This window comes from Sinohyriopsis cumingii, chromosome 17 (genome assembly GCF_028554795.1).
Source record: "Sinohyriopsis cumingii isolate HCF-2022 chromosome 17, ASM2855479v2, whole genome shotgun sequence".
In the NCBI taxonomy this organism is placed as follows: domain Eukaryota; kingdom Metazoa; phylum Mollusca; class Bivalvia; order Unionida; family Unionidae; genus Sinohyriopsis; species Sinohyriopsis cumingii.
This window is the reverse complement of record NC_142977.1, coordinates 83,997,652-84,020,637: the sequence shown is the minus strand read 5'-3', so window position 1 is coordinate 84,020,637 and position 22,986 is coordinate 83,997,652. Positions and strand designations below refer to the sequence as shown.

At 34.7% G+C, this 22,986-nt stretch overlaps 1 protein-coding gene across 2 annotated transcripts in view; it reads right to left on the bottom strand.

Annotated features, from left to right (window-relative positions):
- The window catches only part of LOC149779342 (uncharacterized), a 144,620-nt gene that overhangs the window by 84,419 nt on the left and 37,215 nt on the right, over positions 1 to 22,986 (bottom strand). For both annotated transcript variants that reach the window (XM_089939961.1, XM_089939962.1), the window contains exon 2: positions 18,121 to 18,311. In XM_089939961.1, coding sequence (XP_089796087.1) covers positions 18,121 to 18,219 — 99 coding nt within the window. In that variant the 5' untranslated portion in view covers positions 18,220 to 18,311. The remainder of the gene's footprint in view (positions 1 to 18,120; positions 18,312 to 22,986) is intronic.

Here is a 22,986-nt window from a genome sequence, read left to right as displayed (position 1 = left end):
TCTCGTAAAATCTTTTTTGTTTGTTTGGTTCTTCTTGCTATTTTTCAGTCTGCGCTGCACTTTGTTCTAATACTGGAAAAATACCCTTTTTCCTCTTCTCATCTTCCTCCTCAGTTATCTCCCCATATAGTTTTTTCAGCAGCCGCTGCAGCTTTCTTAGCAGCTGCAGTGACGGGTTTAAATAGGTTTTTTAGTGTCCTCTTCGTACTCAACTTGTGCTTCCTGCTGCGCTTGTAGTTTTTTTCTGAATGAATCTCTAACAGGAAGAAATTTTTTGATTGCTTCTAATCGTTCTCGAGCTATCCTTGCAGTATGAGATTCCGGATGTACCATTTTATTATAACATAATGATTTAATTATAGCAGGAGAGGGGGCATGACCTCAACTTGGTTAGTTTTTTTGTAATAGTAATTTTAATTTCACGAGTTTTCAGATCAGGAAAGCAATTTACGAAAATAAATGGTCTAATTAACCGGAGAATCCTCAATTTGTTTAGACAATCATTTATTTCAAGCAAATATTCAGCTCAAAATATTTTTAGTTAGAAGCCTTATTTCGGTTTTTGGACGCTTCCAAAGTCGGTCTGTTCACCTCCTCTGCTGCTGCTACTAAAAAAGCTTGCTCCAATATAAGCAAGGATAATATTCTAATACAGACAAGGGCCAAATTCACTTTCAAACTTGTTCTAATAATGGCAAAAATAAATCTTGACTTAGATCTTTCAGTATAAGCCCGGTACATTTAATGTTTGGTAGGGGTTTGGGGGTTGGGGGGGGGGAGAATACTGCTATGGGAGATTACCTGTTTTGAGTGAACATATTCTTAAAGTACCAATTATTTTTGATCTGTTGTGTTATAATCTCTAATTAGTGACTGCCTGTCATGAAGGACTATTTGTTGCTGGTAGGTGTGAACTCTCAAGCAAGGTTTCTTTACTAGATCTGGTATAAATCCAACATGAACTTATAAACAATTAAGAGGTAATTCAACTCTTGACAGATGGATGGGCACTTGAATGGACATGGGTACCAATATCTGCATCCACCAAAGACACATTCCACCAACCCCAATAAGTACACTAAAAGTTTTTAAACTGAATATTGTTGCTCCAACCATACTTTGGTGCCATGTATGGAGGTGGCTAGGTCAGAAAGGTTTACTTGTTACTAGTATGGCTCAAAAGGGGATAAAAGTATGTCCACAGTTCATAGAAGATGTCCGTTTACAGAGGGGACCCATTTGGGAATTCTAACAAATCACCACGTATCCTTTATATGAAGGACAGGTTTACTGCAATTCTGCAGATCCTTAGTCATTCTTTGTTAACAAGAGTCCATTATGGTGGAGGTGTCATTGGAGATAATGAGACCTCACTTTGTACACACTAGGGAATCCATGCTGAACAACACTACAAGTTCTTCTACCATCTTTATCATATGTGTAAGGTGGCAAATATAATTTGAATTTATTAATGTCCTAGAAAATAATTTAATCATCATAAGAAAACTCCCCAGAAGCTTAGGTTTGGGGTGGGGATGGGACAAAATCAACTTCTATTTTTGTTTTTGTAGTCAGGTGATTACCAATTGTGATTGCAATGTAGACACTACAAACTCAAAATTTTTGAAGTCTATATATCAATTAATCATAATATCTTTGACATAAATTCTATGTTTCTAAGTTTACAAAAATCTATGCCAAAAAGGGCAGATTGTTGACATCAGTGAGGTCCGAGTTAATCTGACAAAACTGATGTGCTTGGTCATCTCACTGTGTAAACTGTTTCAGCTTTCCATATGATAAAACGGCACAAATGAAGCCTTCATGCCAAAATAATCCAAGAAATTTTGCTTTTTTAATAAAAATTTCCTAAGAAATAGTCTTGAGCACAGCAAATTGTGAAGTGCATTGTTATTTCAAACAGACAATTAGCAGCATATTCTGATATCAAATCTTATTTATGAAAACTTATAAATTAATGTGGAATAACACAAGCTTACTTCCTCTTGCTCTCCTAAATTACTGGGCTCCATCTCAGGATAACTGGTTGTTCCATCACTATCAAAGAATCAATCAGATTGACTGGTGTCTAAATATGAACAATATGTTCTCTCATGTGCTGTGGATACAACTAAATGCTATAAATTGCAGTTTTATAAGTAGGTGAGATCAGACACCAAACCACCCAACATACCAATAATAGCTGAGTTATTGGACTACTCAGTGTCCTGTCTATCAGATAAGGAGTTTTAGTTTGGCTGATGAAGCATTCTGAATATCTAAGAAAACTGAACAATCACAAATAAACAGGCTGGATACTAAATGACCAAAAATTAAAGATAGAACTTTTTTTGTTAACAGTTCTGCAATGCTTTAAAAGAAAACACTAATGACAGTGCTACCATACGCAAAGGCATTGCTATTTCAATTATAATGTATCCAGTACTGAAAAAATTATTATACTGCACAAGAACATGTGATATTTGCTTAATAACACTAGTATGTACAAGTATTGTTACGTGAATTTACCGAAGCAGTAATTTAAAGGAACTTTATGTAAATGTTCATAAATGTGGTGATATGACACACACATAATAAGTAAACAATCAATTAACAGGCAGGGTCCCTTGAAAGATGCCCAGTGTACTCAAGCATGAGAAGAACAGTCAGAAAAATGATACAAATGTCTCTTTCATATATTCATCGATTACTGTAAATGTGAAAAAATAATGACGAATGATACAAAATTAAGACATGTTGATTTTCAAAGAATTTCCCACATGATGAATCACGTAAACCTATGGTTGATAATAATACAATAGCAACTTTTGATGTCCTTTATAGACAGTGCATGTTGTCACAGTTTTTGTTTTTCGATACTGCTCCCTTTATTAAACCAAATTATCTTTCTGAAACGTATTTTACGACTTTTAAAATAAACTTTTTCGAAATTGTGAGATTGTAGGCTGTGATTCCTTTACAAATATTTTGTGAAAAACCACTGGCAACCTAATATTCACTTGTCCAGCAAACAATGTTTTCTTAAAGCACAGTTTTCCAGTTTCCTTGCTAGCTTAAATGACCATGTCCACTTTTCAGCAATGGCTATTATAGTGTACAAGTCTGACTCAACGTGTGGAGTATTGCAGGGATCAATCATAAATCCAGTTCTCTTTCTCATTTTCATAAAAGATCTGCCAGTGAAAATGGGTAACTGTATTTCATCTGCCAATTTGTATGTAGATGATATCACTCTATCAGATTTCAAACAGCTAAAGTCAGACCTAGAGGTCTCCCTTAAGATAACCTTACTTAAAATAGATTCCTGGTGTATAGAAAACAGCTTGAAAGTGAAGACAAGACCAAAGCATTAATGATTATTACCAAACAAAGGAAAGCAATATTGGAAAATAAAAATATGAATTTTAAGTTGAATGAAATTTGCCTACAAATGGTTACTCATGACAAAATCATTGGGTTGATGATTGACAACAATTTGTAATGGAATGAACATATTCAAGTCAAATGTCACAAAGTCAATTCATGTATGTGTTTATTTAGCATGCCATATCTATCAACTAAACATTGGTTAATATATTACAAATGCTATATACAACTGTACCTAGACTGCTGTAATGTTATCTCTGGAAACACTTCTGACATGAATATTTACAAATTATTCCACTGGGAAAAGAAGAGCTTGCAGACTCATCCTAGATAATGCTCAAATATTCTAACTGCAGTGAATGATATTACCACATTAAAAGTAAGTGAACAATTATTTTTGAGAAAAGCTTGTGCAAAAAGTGTCAAATAATATGGCTCCATTATCATCATCTCGAAGAACTATTTCATGCTAGAAAACAAGGCAACACTCCTAATTTAAGATCAATTTCAGCCAACCATCTTTCCATCCCAAAACCAAATAAAGAAATTTTTTCAATATTCAGGGTCATTAATTTGGAACAGAATCCCAAGGGAAATCAGAGAAAGTGCAAATATAAATGCATCTAATTATAATCTAATTCAATTGGTCAAAAGTGAAACCTGTTGAATATGACAAATACATTAAGTGCAACTAAAAGGATAAATTCACTAACCTTCAACTTTGTCGAGACCTTTTTTGTACTGTATATATATCACGTACCTAGTTGTTCATTCAAATTTTCTGTTTATTATGACCATATATAAAGGTAGCATATTACCAATGCTTGTGTGGTGTGTGTGTGTGTGCACATGTATGTGTGTGCATGTGTGTAACTATGTACATGTATATCTACTCTGAATATAAATATGCATATAACAGAGGGCCACAAGGTGGTTCAATTCCATGCAACCAATTGTATCAACCTCTTTAAGTTATTATATTTATTATTTTTATTATTATTATAATGACTGAATCAAAGTATATAATGCTGGAAAAGTGACTATTTATTGCAGAAATTGACAAATCCAGGACCCAAGTGCTTGTGGTCATTAACAGCTGTCCTTGCCACAAGTCTTCCTTGCCAGGATTTGAATTATGCATGCTCAAGTAATCATTTCCCATTAGAAATTAATTATAACATTTGAGTCTACATTTTGTTCCTCAATGTATGCTACTTTGGAAACAAATTCAACCATGTTTTATTAAAGGTTTCATTTTCCCTTCATACATTTTTCTATCAATGATCATCAGCCATGTACCTCGATAAGTGCTCAAGCTAGTCAAAATCAGTAAAATATGTCAGCAACTGAAACTGATGGTCTTAAGCTTTTTTGGGCAATGAGCTTGTTGTATTCAGTAAGCTTGGGATGCACTTTATTCAGTCTATGATCTTTAATCTTTACTTTTATTTATGCACCCTACAGGTGCCATGGAGGGAACTTTCTTGTGCCAAAGATGAAAACTATGGGTCAAAAGCGCAAGCATGCAGCCTATACTGAACTTTGTACCACATTTCTAAAATTTAACTTTTTTAAATATTACATAAAGTTGGCATATATCAAGTACATTTTCTTTATGCTAAAAGAAAAAAATAACTTGTCTTCTACCAATCCTGAAAAACATGTTGATTAAATAGATGACCACTGGACTTGCACTAGAAACTGCTTTGATTACCCTTATTGTGTACTCTTGCATTTAAATCCTTTTTAATATCTTTCAACTGGCTGAGATTGTATGTCTGTGATGGAACGTTGTATTCTTGCTTTTATGTTGCCTCATCTCACCAATTTCTAGCCATGAACTGGTATGCTGATAGGTTTAAAATAATTTTACTTTCAATACATACCACCATTAGAATCAAACTATTCTTCTGCAGAGACCATACACTTTCAGGACTGAGACCTATTTGTTCTATCACCACTGCCACTGTCTGCAATCTACAAGCACATGTGCAAAAAAGGGGATATCTCTCATACTGAAAAAAGATAACAGTTAGAAACACCATGCATCTAACAACACAACTAGACTTGTGTGAAAACCTATCTCCATTGGCAGTACATGTATATTTGCACAAACAGAAAGAAAAACAATACCTATTTCCCAGTGCCGACTGTAGTAGTATTTTTGGTATTTAAAAAACAAATCACAAAAATGTATGTAATCTGTAAAAAAAAACTCCTGCCTATCCTAATTTTAAAACCACTGCAACAGGAAACATATTTTTTGAGCCTTATCATAAGCGTTAACACTTTAACCCTGGGAGGTTTATGTCATTTTCGCCTGAAATGTGAGTAGGAAACACATTTTGGGGGCTATTTCTGAATACATCCTAATACATTGACTTTCAAGTGATTTTCCATTAGCCTAATGCCTAGCTGTGTTAGAAACATTGTTTTTCATTGGTTATTTTGCTCACGCATGAGCAGTAGGGTAAAAGTTGGAGTTCTCTTTTTTTGCTTAATAGACCAGTCATTTTCGATTTGAGACCACTCTTTATTCCAGATGCCCACCTTATCCTACTTTTTGCAAAGGATCACCTGAATGCAGTTCAGACCGGTCTTCCTTGGATCTGAGGCCAAAAAGTCTAAAATCCGGACACAAGATCAGATTCCAACCATGGGTGAATTTTGAATGAAAAAAGTATGGGTCCAAAAAATGAGATTTTACCCTCTGTATTTTGTAGTGGAACTAGATCGTCCAGATTATTTGGTACCACTGTAGAGCTACAGCTGTCTACCTTTCTATAATACCACCCACTTTAGTGTATCATACATGACCTTGACAATACAGAGCTTGACAGTAGGCTACTACCTCCTGCCATGTAAACGCTGTGCCAGGGGTTAATGAGTTAAGGAAGCTGCTCCAACAATTGCTGAGCAAGTTGTCAGTTGTCATCTTGAAGAAAAACCCGTAAGTTATGGATTGCCACAAGGATCAATTTTAGGTCCACATCTTTCCATTCCTAATTTTTATCAACTACAGGAAATGCTATACAGACAAATGAGCTATACGCTTATGATCAACTACAGGAAATGCTATACAGACAAATCATCTATACACTTATGATCAACTACAGGAAATGCTATACAGACAAATGATCTATACGCTTATGATACAACCTATCAGATGAAAAAGAATCTCAAAGTGAATGTGAATAAACTATCTACGTTATCTTTTTAATCAACCTGAGCAAGGCAATTCTATAACTGGGTACCTATGTTATCATTTTAATCAATTCAAGCAGGGCAATACTTTTACTGGGTATCTATGTTATCCTTTTAATCAATTCGAGCAGGGCAATACTTCTACTGGGTTATCTATGTTATCATTTTAATCAATTCGAGCAGGGGAATACTTTTACTGGGTATCTATGTTATCATTTTAATCAATCTGAGCAGGGCATTACTTTTACTGGGCATCTATGTTATCATTTTAATCAACCCGAGCAGGGCAATACTTCTACTGGGTTATCTATGTTATCATTTTAATCAATCTGAGCAGGGCAATACTTTTACTGGGTTATCTATGTTATCATTTTAATCAATTCGAGCAGGGCAATACTTCTACTGGGTTATCTATGTTATTATTTTAATCAATTCGAGCAGGGCAATACTTTTACTGGGTATCTATGTTATCATTTTAATCAATCTGAGCAGGGCAATACTTCTACTGGGTATCTATGTTACCATTTTAATCAATTCGAGCAGGGCAATACTTTTACTGGGTATCTATGTTATCATTTTAATCAATTCGAGCAGGGCAATACTTCTACTGGGCTATCGATGTTATCTTTATAATCAATCTGAGCGGGCAATACTTCAGTGGCTTATATACATAATCTCTCATCCTACCAAGCAAGGAAATACCTTTACTGGGTTATCTAAATTATCTTAATGATCAACATGAGCAGGGTGATACTTTACTGGGTATCTGTGTTATCAATTCAAACAGTCAGCATGGTTCCCACAATTTTTTAAACATAAATTTCCAGGATGAAATTAATTTGTTCAAGGTTCACAAATGACCATTACTGAATGGAATTAAAGAATATTTAAGACTGTAAAACATGCATTTTCTAAACTTAAGATGTTTCTCTTTCAAGACTTCCCCAAACATCTAAGTCAGAAAAGATGATTATGTACAAAACCACAAAATGTATCACACGAAATAAGTTTGATTAAATTCCTATAAATTGGTATGTAAAGTCATTTCAATGTACAGAATAAAAATTCTAACATTATTTTGCTGACCTGCAATATGTTGTCAAGTGGGAACAACATAAAGAAACATACATTAGTTTTGTTTCCTTTCAAACTTTTAATTAAACTCTAAAGAATTCTATAGCAGTACAGCACACACACACACACACACATATATATATATATACAGAATAGAAAGTAAACATTTCCTATTACAGCATTAAAAAAAAAATAAGCAAATAAATAAAATCTTGTAATGAAAAGAGTTTAACCCTAAATTTATCTGTACCAATAAAATCCCAAACAAGATTTTTCAAACAACTTATCTCCTTAAGAAGATCTGGTTAAAAATCCATCATTTAAAAAGCATTTTCAAATGGGTTGATTTAAATTCTGACAAAAGACCTTCCACATTATATACTGTTGTATAAACAAGGACTGAATTTTCTGTAAAATCAACTTGTCTTCTTGTAATTTGTTAAACCAGTCCCCAAACCTGCATTGATACAGTGGCTCATATTGTATTTTAATATATAATACAAGGGACAACAATTTCTGATTTCAGCTGAGATTCAACAATATGGACTACAAATATGGCTTAAAACAAATAGCAGCCTGTTTTCTAATCTGAGTTTCCTCCGAATATTCACACCCCATTTTTTCTTATTTGGACATTTAGGTTGGGGTGTGGGGTCATTGCAATTGCGCATTGAAAATTTGGAATTTGCCGCCACCGTGTGTAGTGACATGGTAGTCGCTTACCAGTGTGCCTAGAAAATTTAAACTTATGTTATATTAACTCAAACCTGCATGAAATCGATAGGAAAATGAGTTATTTTCTCAGAAATGGCAAATATTATAAACATTATGTCTTTAATCTTCTGACATACCAGACAAAATTAGGGCATAGATGAAATCTGACCCTGTACTCGCCATCTGCATTACTAGTCACACTACTTCACAAATCTCAAATGACATCGAAGTCAAACAGTCATGTGATAGCAATAAAAAACTCCTTTTTAATGCTGTTGTACAGAAATTCATTCTTATGAAATGAAAGTCATACTTTTTGTAAAAACCAGCAATCTGGCCAGTCTGATTTATCAGGCATAGAGCACATGTCAACGTGGTAGTCACGTGATACAACAAAACTCCAGAAGTTGTTCTCTGAATATATAAATATGGAGAATTTAGTGTTCTTTTGTTTTCGTATTTTTATTACAACCAGATATAACTTTCATTTAATATTTTTTAATTTTTTCTCTACAACATTTTAAAATGTTAGATTTGTGTAATCATGCAACTAGCAATGCAAATCACGAGTACCAGGTAACCTGACATCAACGCCATAGTTTTATCTCGTCTTTCAACAGATTAAAGACAACAACAATTTTAAAACTGACAATTTTTGAGAAAATTAGTAATTTTCATATTGATTTCACCCATTTATCACTCCCTCTAACAATGTTTAAGTTTGCTCGGCCATTTGGTAAGTGGCTACACTTTGCCACCGCCATGTTGGCCTCTTGTGATGCTAGACTGGTTTTTATACCTTGTATGTAATGAAAGATAAGATATCAAGCTGACTTTTAAAATAAATGTCTACTAGACAAATCTAATCCACTGAGCATTTTGATTGACTAAGCATATATGTTTATTGCAAGCACCCAAATGATCCATACTGCACTCTTTGAATATTCTGGTTTAGAAGTTGTTAAATTTAACTCACGATCAGTTTAGTTATGACTCAGTTTACATGATTGTTTTGGGCATCAAGTGGTGGCGGAAAATTCCCTGGTTTTTCCCGACTTTTATCAATATTATCACTTTAATCAATTCAAGCTGGGTGATACTTTTAAAGGCATCTACAATATCATTTTAATCAATTCAAGCTGGGTGATACTTTTAATGGCATCTACAATATCATTTTAATCAATTCAAGCTGGGTGATACTTTTAATGGCATCTACATTATCATTTTAATCAATTTAAGCTGGGTGATACTTTAATGGCATCTACAATATCATTTTAATCAATTCAAGCTGGGTGATACTTTTAATGGCATCTACATTATCATTTTAATCAATTCAAGCTGGGTGATACTTTTAATGGCATCTACAATATCATTTTAATCAATTCAAGCTGGGTGATACTTTTAGTGGCATCTACATTATCATTTTAATCAATTCAAGCTGGGTGATACTTTTAATGGCATCTACGTTATCATTTTAATCAATTTAAGCTGGGTGATACTTTTAATGGCATCTACAATATCATTTTAATTCAAGCTGGGTGATACTTTTAATGGCATCTACATTATCATTTTAATCAATTCAAGCTGGGTGATGCTTTTAATGGCATCTACAATATCATTTTAATCAATTCAAGCTGGGTGATACCTTTAATGGCATCTACATTATCATTTTAATCAATTCAAGCTGGGTGATACCTTTAATGGCATCTACATTATCATTTTAATCAATTTAAACTGGGTGACACTTTTAATGGCATCAAAATTATCATTTGAATCAACCTGAGGAAGGCGATGTCATTTTAATCAACCCGAGGAGGGCAATACTTCTACTGTTATCTACATTGTCATTTAAATCAATCCGAGCTGGGCAATACAGTTACACCTAATTTGACATCCACCATTTTAAATAACTACAAACTGCCAAAACCAAAAGAACAATTTAAAAGAAAGTTTCAGTATTCAGACATCCTTGTACAGAGTAGTATTCCAGGGGAAATTAAGTAGGTACAAACTGTACAATTCTTTCAAGAAAGGATGATTGCTTTGATGAAATAAAATGGTTATATAAAAAATGTCTAACCACTTTGTGCAAGTGGTTCCACTTAAACTGTTATATGCTTATCTTGGTGCATTATTATATTATCAGTTAAAGTGTGTCAACAAGGGCGAAAAAGTGCTGTGCACTTTGTGTGTGTGAGTGTGTGTGTGTGTGCAGTGTCTTGCTGCATATGTGACATTTATATAAATAAATATGTGACATTTATATAAATAAACTTTTTGGTAAATATTGTACATAATAAAGAGCCTCAAGACAGATCAGATCAAATATAACTAAGCCACCCTATTAAAATAAACATTAGTATTATTATTATTTTATGCAACAATTTCACCTAGTCCATTTCTGAGGACTTAACAATAAAGGCACAGTACTTCAGAACACAAAAAAGATATTAATTTTTTGGATGAGATGTTCTGTAAAAATAGTAATTTTTCTTTGCACACCAACAGCTTCAAAAGTAATTATAATGTCTGGATATTTGGGTTAATAACGGCACTCCCTTTCTAGCAATGAAACAAGTTTTACCAACTTAAACCAGAATCAATTTATTTATAAGCTATGACTTGCATGGCAAATTCATTACTGGGAAGCATATGCTAATTAAGTTTTGTATACATCTGGCAATAGAGATGAACTGCTAAATTGAATCAATGACCCCATGAAATATTGAACATTTCAATGACGCCAGTCTCCTACAGATTCATTTCCAAGAATAAATATTCCATCATTGATTGTAACCCACATATAATTGACCAAGTGATCCAAGAATGATCATCATATATGTGAAAACAGCACATGTACTCGATGAAAAATATTTAATTGAACCAAAATTCAATACAATGTAAACATCAGATTTTCTCTTGGGTAACCCGCACCCAAATGTGAACAGCTTAAAATGACATCTCTATCACATAATGAGCTGTAAAGCTGAGCATGTGTTGGTCAATGTACGTGTGATTTTTAGCCAACTGCATAGACCCAGATCTTCCAATGCATAACAAGTACATGGCAGAAGAAATATTCACAGTTGTATGTACATTTTGCTGGAGTGAGAATGTTCCACAATGCCTAATATGGGACCCCCAGTTATCAAACCTGACTCAATGCAAAAATCTTACTTGAAATATTCTGATCAATCAAAAAGTTGCATTAGTGCATTTTGGGCAAGTTTTCAGTCCAGGCCAGGGGTCCCGAGTGGTCTAAAGCACTCTCTGTTATGGATCACTGCCATCTCACCTCTGTCTGTGTGGGTTTGAGTCTTTGATTCGGCCAATATGGGTATGTGAGAAAGCTTGCCAGTAGCTTCTCGTAGATCGGTGGTTCTTTCCGGGATTTTCCCAGGTTCTTCCTCCACCATTAATCCTGGCCGCCATGCATAGCCTATCATTTGCTGAAAAATGGCGTTAAATCCCGCAACAACAACAACAATCCAGGCCAAGAGTATAACATAACTTTTTTTGTAGCCAGAAGATCTGATGGAAAAATTGAAAACTTGACTACATTATTCTTGCTGAATATTTACCAGCTGATAGGTGACAACTGAAACTTTGCTATCAGGCTATACAAATTATAAAACTACTAGTCTGACAGGAAACTTACTATCCTTGGACTAGTGGACAAACTGCTAATTTCAAGCCCTTCAGCCTTGAGTAACTGATATTACTTGAAATGTTGCATAACTTTTTATGATGGTGACCCCAGAACCGTGAACAAGTTTAAAATCATTCGGTGTTCTTAAATGGAAAGACCCAACTCGACCTTTGATTTTCTCTTTTTCACAAAAAAAAAGTACTGAAATAAATCTGAATTCCCTTTAGTCTGGAAAATGATAGTTGGATATAACTTGGGTTATAGATTATTATGGCTTGGTCTTACTTCCAATGATCAAATTCTCAAATAAGTTATTCTGCTTGGTCATTTTTTTCCTATTGGATGTCTGAGGAAAATTGGAAAAATGAGTTCCTCAAAGGGATTGATGTTCTACTGCAGTGTTTATACCAACCATGAGGTTATGAGAACATTCTGGTGGGTTGCCAGGATTTTATTTTGAGGGAGGCAAAACTTATCACAATGTGGAAACTGTATAATGAGGCTCAGAAAAAACTATTTTTTACGGTTGCATCCAAAAGAGGTTGGGAACCACTGCTCTAATGATCAAAAACAATTTCCAGGAATTCAAGAAAAGACCATTTCTTTCTTTCAAATGCCAAGTGTTGAAACCATCTCTGATACTCAAAGACAACATTTTTCAACACCTGATAGGCGTCATGGTGGCCAGCATAAGTGGTAGAAGAAGAACCCTGGATAACCCCAGTAAGAACCACTGACTCATGGGAAGCCACTGGCAAGCTATCTCACATACCCACATTGGCCAAGCTCAAGACTTGAACCCATGCAGACAGAGGTGAGATGGCAGTGATAGGTCAAGGCAAGCCCTTCAGACCACTTAGCCACCAGAGTTCCTTAAGTGTTTTTGTGAAAATTCCTTTATAATAACAGCCATATTGGGTGTACAAGGAAAACCATTTCCATTTAGAACCAACCAGACAACTGGATAAATGTTTATAAAATTTCACAGCAATCCTCTATATGGTTTAGAAGCAGTGATAACTGGTGCTAACGGATGGACAATGACTGACAGATGATGGAAAACAGAATATCACATAAGCTCTTCTGGTATAGACCAATAGAAAATGTTGAGCAAAATCTTAAAGCACGCATCAGACCATCTGATTTTAGTATTCTGGATCTCTCCAGAAAATGATCATACATGACTAATCATGGGTAATTATGGTATAAGAAGTCCTCAGATGGAATTCATCTAACAGCAATTATGATAATGATCATGGGAAAATATATTAAAAGTCCTCATTTCAATGATGACAATTGATCTTACAGTGTTATGAAAATAATCATGGGTAGATATGATGACAGTTCACCTTACATCGATATGATGATAATCATGAGTAGATAACGTACAGCAAATCCATTTCAAAAATGGCAATTCATTTTACAGACATAATAATCATCTGTAAATAAAATACATGTCCTCATTTCAATGATGGCATTTCACCATATTGCTCATAATAATCATGCACTCTATGGATTACATGTGCATGTACCACTAACTTGAGCTATCAGAAAAGACTCTTCTTGCTACAAATATAGCAGGGCTTTAAACAGAGTAACTTTGTGAAAACAAAAGAACATGCCCAAGAATAAAGGGCCATAACTCTACACCATGATGATGAGCAATAACTCATCTAAGTAATAATGATGCTGTAACCTTAGAAACTATCTCACGGTAATTAGGTGTCCAAACTTAAACACATCTTCAACTCTATCGAAATGCTTAGTGCAAAACTGTTACCTCATCAGTGACAGTTTACATTATATTAAGGTGGGACCTTTCTGAGAAGCTGGCAGTAATCATTTTGAACAAGCTTCATCGATGATAGTTTTCATTTAGATTATGAATAAAAACATTATCATTAGAAAAATGTGGAGAAAGAGTGGAATACTGTGAATAAAACAAATTTAAAGACTCCTGGATATAAAGCTGCCAAATTCCATTAAAATCAAACAACCTCAGATAAAGTTACCTTGGTAACCAAAGTTAGGAAAATGTGCAATCAAGAACCATAACTGCTTGTAAATAACAATGTGGAAAGTTCTAAATTAAAATCTTTAATCATCTGATCAATATCAAATCGAATGCAGATAATCCATATCAAAATTATGCCATGGAAACCAAAGTTTGGCAAACAAGCATTGGGGCAGTGTTGATTTCTGGAATGAATAATATGGGTCCTATGGACTCGTAGTCGTAATAAGTCAGGAGTGGATTCATTCATCCCTCATGTCTCAAATACCCCTACATCATTCTTGTTCATTAACGAAAAGTCAACTCAAAGGCTTTCATTATCAACCTCCACTGCTGTGAACCTTCCATACCAAAATTTGAATTCCTCATTCTTGAGTAACGATTCCATTCTATTATTTACTTGGGACATTTGAGTCAACATTAATCCTCCCTGTATGCTACTTTGGAAATAAATGTAGCAGTGTATTTACTGCCAATTTCAACATCTCTTTTTTACATTTTCTATCCATGATCACTGACCACCTGTTCTTAACTGGTGCCCAAGCTAATCAAAATCAGTAACACATTTGTCTGTAAATAAACTGCCTCAAGCTTCTTGGACAATGAATTTGCTCTCTTTAATAAGGCAGCATTCTGACAACTTAAAATCAATCATAATGTTTTTCTACCTTCATTCTCTTTCACACTAGGAAGCCACATTAATAAGCACAATAGGAATCCACATTTACATGCACAACAGGAAGTCACAGAGGCAACTTTCATGAGCTAAAGATGATTACTATGGGTCAATCGTGCAGTCTAAAATGAATTAGGCAAAGCCAAAACTTGTGTACAGGAAATGATGCCACAGAAAATTGCTTAAATGGATACATGATGTAAACTTTTTCCTGAAAATGGCTAAAACTAGATTCCTTATGCAGCTAGAACATAATTCTTTTTTCTTTGAGTACACTATGAACTGATTCTTTTCCATTTGTATCAAGTTCTGTAATTTTGCAAAAAATGACTTTTTCTTGGCACATAAATTCACGGAAGGAAGGTGAGTTGTTTATTTCTACACATATTTCATTGTTTGTTGGGCTGACTGATTTTTAATGGCACATTTAACAAATTAGTTACCATATCATGCCCAGTAAATGTAAGCCTAGTGCTTTTCCAAAGGACAAACAGTATAAACTGAGCCAGGTGCTTTTCCCGAAAGGTGGCAATGAGCTTTAGAATTAAAAGTCTGATGCTCCACCAAGTGAGCTTCCACAGCTACTTACTTGCGTCTTTAAATCAAATGAAAATAATCTCATACTATAGACAGGGTCTATTCTAAACCAAATATACCCTCAAAACTGTACAGGTGTGTATTTGGGTTAATTCCCCCACCTTTTGAAAACAACAGTCCCTTTAAGGGACTGATACTCTATTAGACCCCCAAAAATACCCAGGAATCCAAGAGAAGGCTGCTCCTTGTTTTTAAAGAGCACTGAAACCATCTCTGATATTTTGTAACAATAAAAAGATGTTAATATTGGCACCATTTTATAAGGGACCAGCCAGATACCCTTAGAAGTCTTTTGGTGAAAAATGAATGTTTATATGACCATCCATTCACGAGCAGTAATAAGATTTTCAAGATGGCCGACATAGTGGCTATAGTGGAGGTCCTTTTGGCACCATTTTTATATATGACCAAGTAGACATCATAAGAAGCATTTCAGTGAAATCCCATGTTCAATATGACCATCCATCAGGGGGGCACTCACCAGTTATTATGTACTTTTGTGAGAATGACGTATGTAAGGTGAAGTCATTTGCATTTAAAACATGCACAATGGTGAGAATGTTGGCATACCTATATGCTACATTAATGTAATGTGGATGATATTTCTTTGGATATTGTAGTTTTGGAAATTGTACATGATCTAAGCACACTGCTAACTAAAATGACTGCTCCCTTGTGCTAAAACAATCAGTCTGAATTAGTACACTATCTATAGCAGCTATTAAAATAGGGAAAATGAATTTTGCCAGACTAAACAATACCAGCTTCTGAAAGTGCAATGAATTAATTACCAAATATATAAAATGTAAAAAAAGTTATGGGCTCTTTTTTTTATACAATTTACCTCTGAAGTTCAGGAAGGGAAAATGACCAAGTGGAGATAGCACTTTTTTGAAAGGTGCACATCTGGAGTAAGGCCAAGCTGTATACTCTATAACTCAAATTACACCCATCAATCATACATGAAAATAAAGGGAATTAAAGGTTCTTTGAATTATACCTAAGATATACAAGGAATTTTTTTAAATAGCCAGTATAACCAGTGAGGAAAGCTGGGGAAATTCTTCTTTAAAATTCTAACCCTATGCAAAATGCGAAACTGTAGAGTGTAACCTTACGAAGAAATAATGAAAAGCCATAGTGGACATTAAAGCAGCACCATTTTCACTTAGTACCATTTTGACAGGGGCCCCGACTGGCCGAGTGGTCTAACGCGCTCTCCGTTACGGATCACTGCCATCTCACCTCTGTCTGCGTGGGTTCGAATCTCGGATTCAGCCAATGTGGGTATGTGAGAAAGCTTGCCAGTAGCTTCTCGTGGGTCGGTGGTTCTTTCCGGGGTTTTCCCGGGTTCTTCCTCCACCATTAATACTGGCCGCCATGTATAGCCTATCGTGTGCTGAAAAATGGCGTTAAACCCTACTACAACAACAACTACCATTTTGACCTTGGGATTAATGGATGTGGAAGTTTCATGGCAATTCTCAATCATTTGAAGAATGGTAACAATATGAAATATACGCAATCAGGCAGGTGGATGATGCATGATGGACAACAGCCATTGAAAACGAAAGCTCTCCTGCTCTAAGACTGGGGGGAGGGGAGAAGGGGGCTAATTTTCTACATAATGGAGGAATTTAAAGGGGAATTCAAAGTATGGCTTGAAAATATAATGCAAACATTTTGGGGCATTTGGTTTAATTTTTCATCAATACTGTTTTGACATAAGCATAAATTCTGCAATCGCACATGCTACAATAGATCTTTTATAAAATAATGCATACATTACTTTTAGCACAAAAAGAGGCAACATATACAATTGCTGTTGCTGGTTTAATGCCATTTTTAGCACAAGATAGTCAGTATGACTGGTGGATGAATAACGTGAAAACTCTCTCATGAACCACCGACCCAAGGGCAGCTACTGACAAGCTTTCTAACATACTGTCCTATATTAACATCATCTACCACTAGAATTCACTCAATGAAATAGATGGTCCTGAACATGTACATAGAAAATCATGATATGAATCTGAACCAAGAATTGCACATTTATTTTCAGAATACCCAAATTTTGATTTTAGACTGAATTTCAGACACAAATTACATGTTTACTCCATTTTGTCCAACTATAAATAGCCCAAATAAGGCTAATTAATAATGCCAGCACTAATAAGTTGCATTACAAATGATTGAGTATGTATATCTACGTGTACATATCTGAATAAAAATTCCATTATGCCATATAAATAGGACATGAAACAATAATAATAAAATTATGATAAGAACTGAACTGCAACCATCTCGTTTTCATAATATATATCTTCCACAAAATGCAAAATGTTTACTTTAAATTTGACAACATGATCAAAACACTCACATAGCTTTATGTGTGTCCATGTTTTCTTTCATGCTGACCACAGTATTAGACTCCAACTGAGATGATCAACAAAATGTCATGGTTACTCAGCAGCTATGTTACATATTTCATGTCAAATGTTAATGGTAGTGAGTCAACACATGCTTAATAATATTCTAGGTGAGGAGAGAGGTGAGCGATTGGTGCATATTCTATGTATGTACATAATTTAGCACCATAACCCATCTTCAGAAGCTCAACTCATATCATTAACATAGATTTGTTAATGATCTAGAATTCATTACAGCTCAAATTTCTACCTGCTTATTATCAGCCACTCACAATCAAACAGGTATGGAAGAACTGCTCCATGGGAAAGTGGCTCAGCCCTACTGCAGTAATACTTAATGGGGATAAAATGTCATGACAAAAAAATTACAACTCACCTGTTTGATAATGGCAGTCTGGGCAAGTTTGGCTGGATCTGGTTTGGTTTCACCATTTAAGGATTCTGTTGCAGTTTCATCATTAGAGTCCCCATCCATTTTCTTGTTTAGGTCAAAAAGATCTTCCTCAAGAAACAATTTTGGATCCAAATCTGAATTTACACATTCAGTCACTTAATCCAAATGTCCAGCTGAAAAAATTTCAGTTGGGTTAAAATAACAAACTATGAGAATTTAAAATAAAAAATTATTTTGACAATTAAATGTGAGAAAGATAATAATTTTTGCTAATGAATTCACCATTCATTAGGTTCTCATTAATTAATAATTCTAATCATTGATCTGAATGTTACACTGAACTATGTACACGATCATTATAATAATACACACTTCACCATCATCATATCCTAATGCAGCCAGGGTTCAGCAATGCAACACTATCGATTTAGCAGACTGCTTCGAAACCTAGGCGGTACAGCATTACTTATTTTTATGTTTTGCACAAAACCTATACATTGCGAGTCATTGAATGCCTCTGAAGAAATAATGTCAATATCATTACAAGCCAGAAGACTGACTATATCGCAGGCATGAGTCATTATGAACACTGCTTTTGACAATAAAATAAAACAATCCATATCAAATAGGATACATTTATTGTTCAAATCTAGTAAAATAGCCCAATCATTATATGAAACTTTAGAAAATGCATGTAACTGTTATTCATTATTACTTTATTTTCAATGAAAATGTAAGTTAATGGAATTTTAGTTTCATTAGCATAATAACTCAATGCATTCCACCCTCTCTCATTGATTGAAGGTCATGACATGGGTTCCGAAAAATCAATGCAGAAGCAGCAGCATCTTCTGTTAGAAGACTAGAACCAGTCCAGGCTGCCTTGGAATGCAATGAAATCTTATTGATTGAAATTCTTCTGATTTAGTATGTCAAAATGTTCAACTTGTTGGGAATACCTGGGGTCCAATGAGGGAGTAAAGAAACATACCAAAGCAACATATACTCTGAAAAAGGAACGTAACAGTTATTATATTGTCTCTAGTTCTGTGTACCCTCCTGATTTTTTGTGCAACAGATTCATAAAAATCCGGATTTCTGTCCAATAGTAACTTTTTCCTATAAATGCTTTTATTCTTATGAATTTAAAAAAAAAAGTCTACAGGTTAATAAGAATGATGAAAATTAAATGTAATAGTTTTACCTACAATTATCGGCATAATAAAAGGTATAAATACTCTCAGACATTAAATAAAGAAAATGGGGCTTTCTGATCTTAAAAGTGACACAAGAAATATCCCCGCTTAAGGTTTCATACTGGGAATGCCTAATGCCAATTGATTTGTCAGTAAACAAAATGCAAAAATGCTCTTATTTTACTCTAAGGTGATACTCAGTCTTTCTGAAAGACCGATCACCACCGAGAGCAAGCATAGCGTAAAATTGTCTAAAATTTAAAGTAGAAAGACCAGATTGAGATCAAATGGTTGCCAATTTGATTAAGATAAAGAAAAACTGGAGTGAGATGCCAAAAGGTGAGGAGGAATAATTAATAAAGGCAAAAACTGAAGTTATAGCCTGAATCTCTGCAGCTTTATCATGAGTGAAAGATCTAAGAGAGACTGAAAAGCCCTTTCAATAGTCAAATTCATCAAGAAATGGTGGCTGCCAAAGTATCAGATGTACCTCTGAGAAGAAACATTTCCAACCAATTCCTTTCCCTTTATATTAATTTAGCCAAATACTGTAGAAACAAGGCAACCCTGACAAGACAAAGTCTATCTTGATCATCCCGAACACAGATTCAACTGAGAAAAAAATCTAAACTGGTTCACTGGCTACAAAAGGTAGCTGGTTCTTAACCAGAAAGCTGGGCAGCCAAAGAAGATAAACTAAAGACAGAATCATAGCTACCACTGAAATGTGGGTGACCATCTTCCACCAATAATGCATAAATTTAACTCCTCCTCCCAGCTGATGCGAGAATGAAGACCATCTTCAAGGTAAGATTCTCAAAAGAAGCCTCACTCCAAGATTTAAAAGGAAGTTTAAATAGCAACCAGCATGAAGTTCAACATATGCATTAATGGGCAGGAGACTGGTCTCTGGAGCCAAGGTATCTGACAAGTTACAAAAGATGAGGGTCCAAGCCCATGATGGAACTCATCAAGAAAAACTCAGAAACGAAGAAAATCTGCAACCGTAGTTTAATTCACAGGCAACTGCATCAATACAGAATACTCTCCACTAAAGGTGAACGATAAATCAATATATCTATATTTTTTCCATATTGATACTCATCAACAGAATAGGTGAATAGCTAGCTAGTCGACACAAAGTGATGAATTACCATATACTAGTTAATCTTCAGTAAACATAATTTATTATTAGTCGTTTACCTTTTTATTCTTTAAAATGAGAATTCAGCTGAGACAGCCATGGCAGGCATATGCATTTTGTTTAGTCAGTATACACAGCCGAGGTGTATCATTTCACCCCAACCCTCCACTTTCCATTGTAAACCTTGGAGGTCAACTGCCATCTAGCCGGGGCAATGTAGTATGCAATTCTGCTAAAAATTATCTTGGCACATAGACTGCTTCATACAAGGCAAGTCTGAAGTTGACTTAGTTTTCACTAGCGACTGTAGTACTCCTCATCAAATAATTAAATATCAAGTCATGTGACTCTATACGCAACAGTGTCTGAGAGAAAGGCCTAAATGCAAACCCTAAATGTTGACAAAAGATGGATGGATGGAACCTTAGATGGACAGATGGATAAACATCATCGATCTATAAGCTGGAATTGTTTTATGCTCCAGCCCGAAACCCCACAAGAAGCCTCTAGTCCATAATTAATTCCCAAAGGGGACACCATACACACAATCAATACACATGATCAATAACCAGCAGTAATCTTCTTTTGGACAGAAATGTATGGACAGTAAGAAGCACTAGGGAAACTACTATGTTTTATAATTGCTTACAATATGAGTCAAACTGTAAACAAATTAGACCCTGATCTGCCATCACATTATGTGCCAGCAGACCTAGGGCCTATATTTTTTGTCCCACTAATTACTTATTGTAAACTGCAGAGTACTAGTTCTGCCGTGCATTATGCAATGACAGATGTGGGTCTGTGCAGTTGACCTCGACATATAAGCGAGTATATATGGTATAATGTTTCAATAGTTGCATACAGTACTGACCAGGCCTGAGAGTCTTGCCTTTTCTCTGGGCACCGAACTTGTAATCAAATTTTAAATGTTTAAAATAATATTAAAGAGATGCCAGAGTCATTATAATTTTTGAGGTATATTGTCCAATAGGCAGCTGACTGGTATTATCACTTGTCAGTCAAATGTTAGCATACTCCAGATTCCAATGGGCAGCTGACTGGTATTATCACTTGCTAGGCCATTGACTTATTTTTTTCCCTGGCACAAAGGTGAATTTTATTGTTACTATAGCTACAATGAAATCTAAGATTACAGCAGCATTCTGATGCTCCTGATTCCCTGACAGTTGTCATTATATAGTAAATAATAGATCTGACAGTATAAAAGTGTTCATTTGATAAAAAATTTATAATACAAATTTATTATATTTCATCAGCTGCTTGCTGCAAGTGGCATATATTATTAAAAATGTGTAATAAATTTCGCATTAAACTAAATACATTTTGGAGAGTCTACTTATCACGTAATTAAATACTTTACATCATTTTAAAATGTTGCTATGCATCATTGCTAAATATTACACAACACTGGAGTCAACCATTTCATTGTATGATTTAATGAAAATTATAATGGTAAGCACTGAATGCTCAATAATAACTGAACCAGCAATAACCTGCATATTTTTTTCAAGCAATTTTCATGAAATACATGTATTTATGTAGATAGCATGGAGGTAAAATGTTTTTATTAAAAAATAAACATTAATGAGCAAGCATGATTCTTAATTCTGGAGACAAGTCGTCTCTGGAACTCTGATTTTTATGACAGAGTGATCAATAAAAGGCTCAGGCCTTGCCAATTCCTGCTGGGATGATTTGTGTGTGTGTTAGATTTAGATTTTTAATGTACTTTTAAAAATTTATAGCATTTTATAGTGACGTCTAGCACTGCAGCATCATGCCACAGAGATGTAGCATGATGTCCCACCCAGCTGTATTCTGACATCAACCTGACCAGTCCTAACACTAACCTATTAATGCTGAGCACCTACTGAGGCAGATGTTAGTAAATGTACCATCTTTATAAGTCGCTGGTATGACTCGGCTGGAGTTCGAACCCACAACCTCCCACAAGTGAGGCAGACTCTCTAACCACTAGGCCACCGGAGCAGTTCCTGCTGGGATGATACAATTTAATTGAACTAGCCCAAACTTTCCAATTCAAAAATACAAAATCTAAATTTGGGGCATTGCATGCATTTTCTGTGCTGTGTTGGAGTGAGCCAATATTATAATTAGCTCCAAAATTAATTCCCGTTTCTTGTGCATGTGAATGGAGTGTTCTACTATAAATCTACTGTAAAATTTGCAGAATTTCCCTAGTGGATGAAGCTTTTTTTTAAAAATTAATGTATTTTGCTTTCTATTGGAATATATTTTTGCATATTATAATACAAGCTGTATTCTAGGTATTCATTTTTTTTTCTATATTTCATAACAGCATATTCCAATTTAATGACACTGTATATAAATATTGAGAAACATAAAATCAAGTAAAATTAACTTACTCTTTTAGCACAGTATGGATTTTCTAGGGACATATGGTTTTAAATATGATTCATTATGTAGGGACTTTACAAAACAGGCTCATATCCAAAATAATTG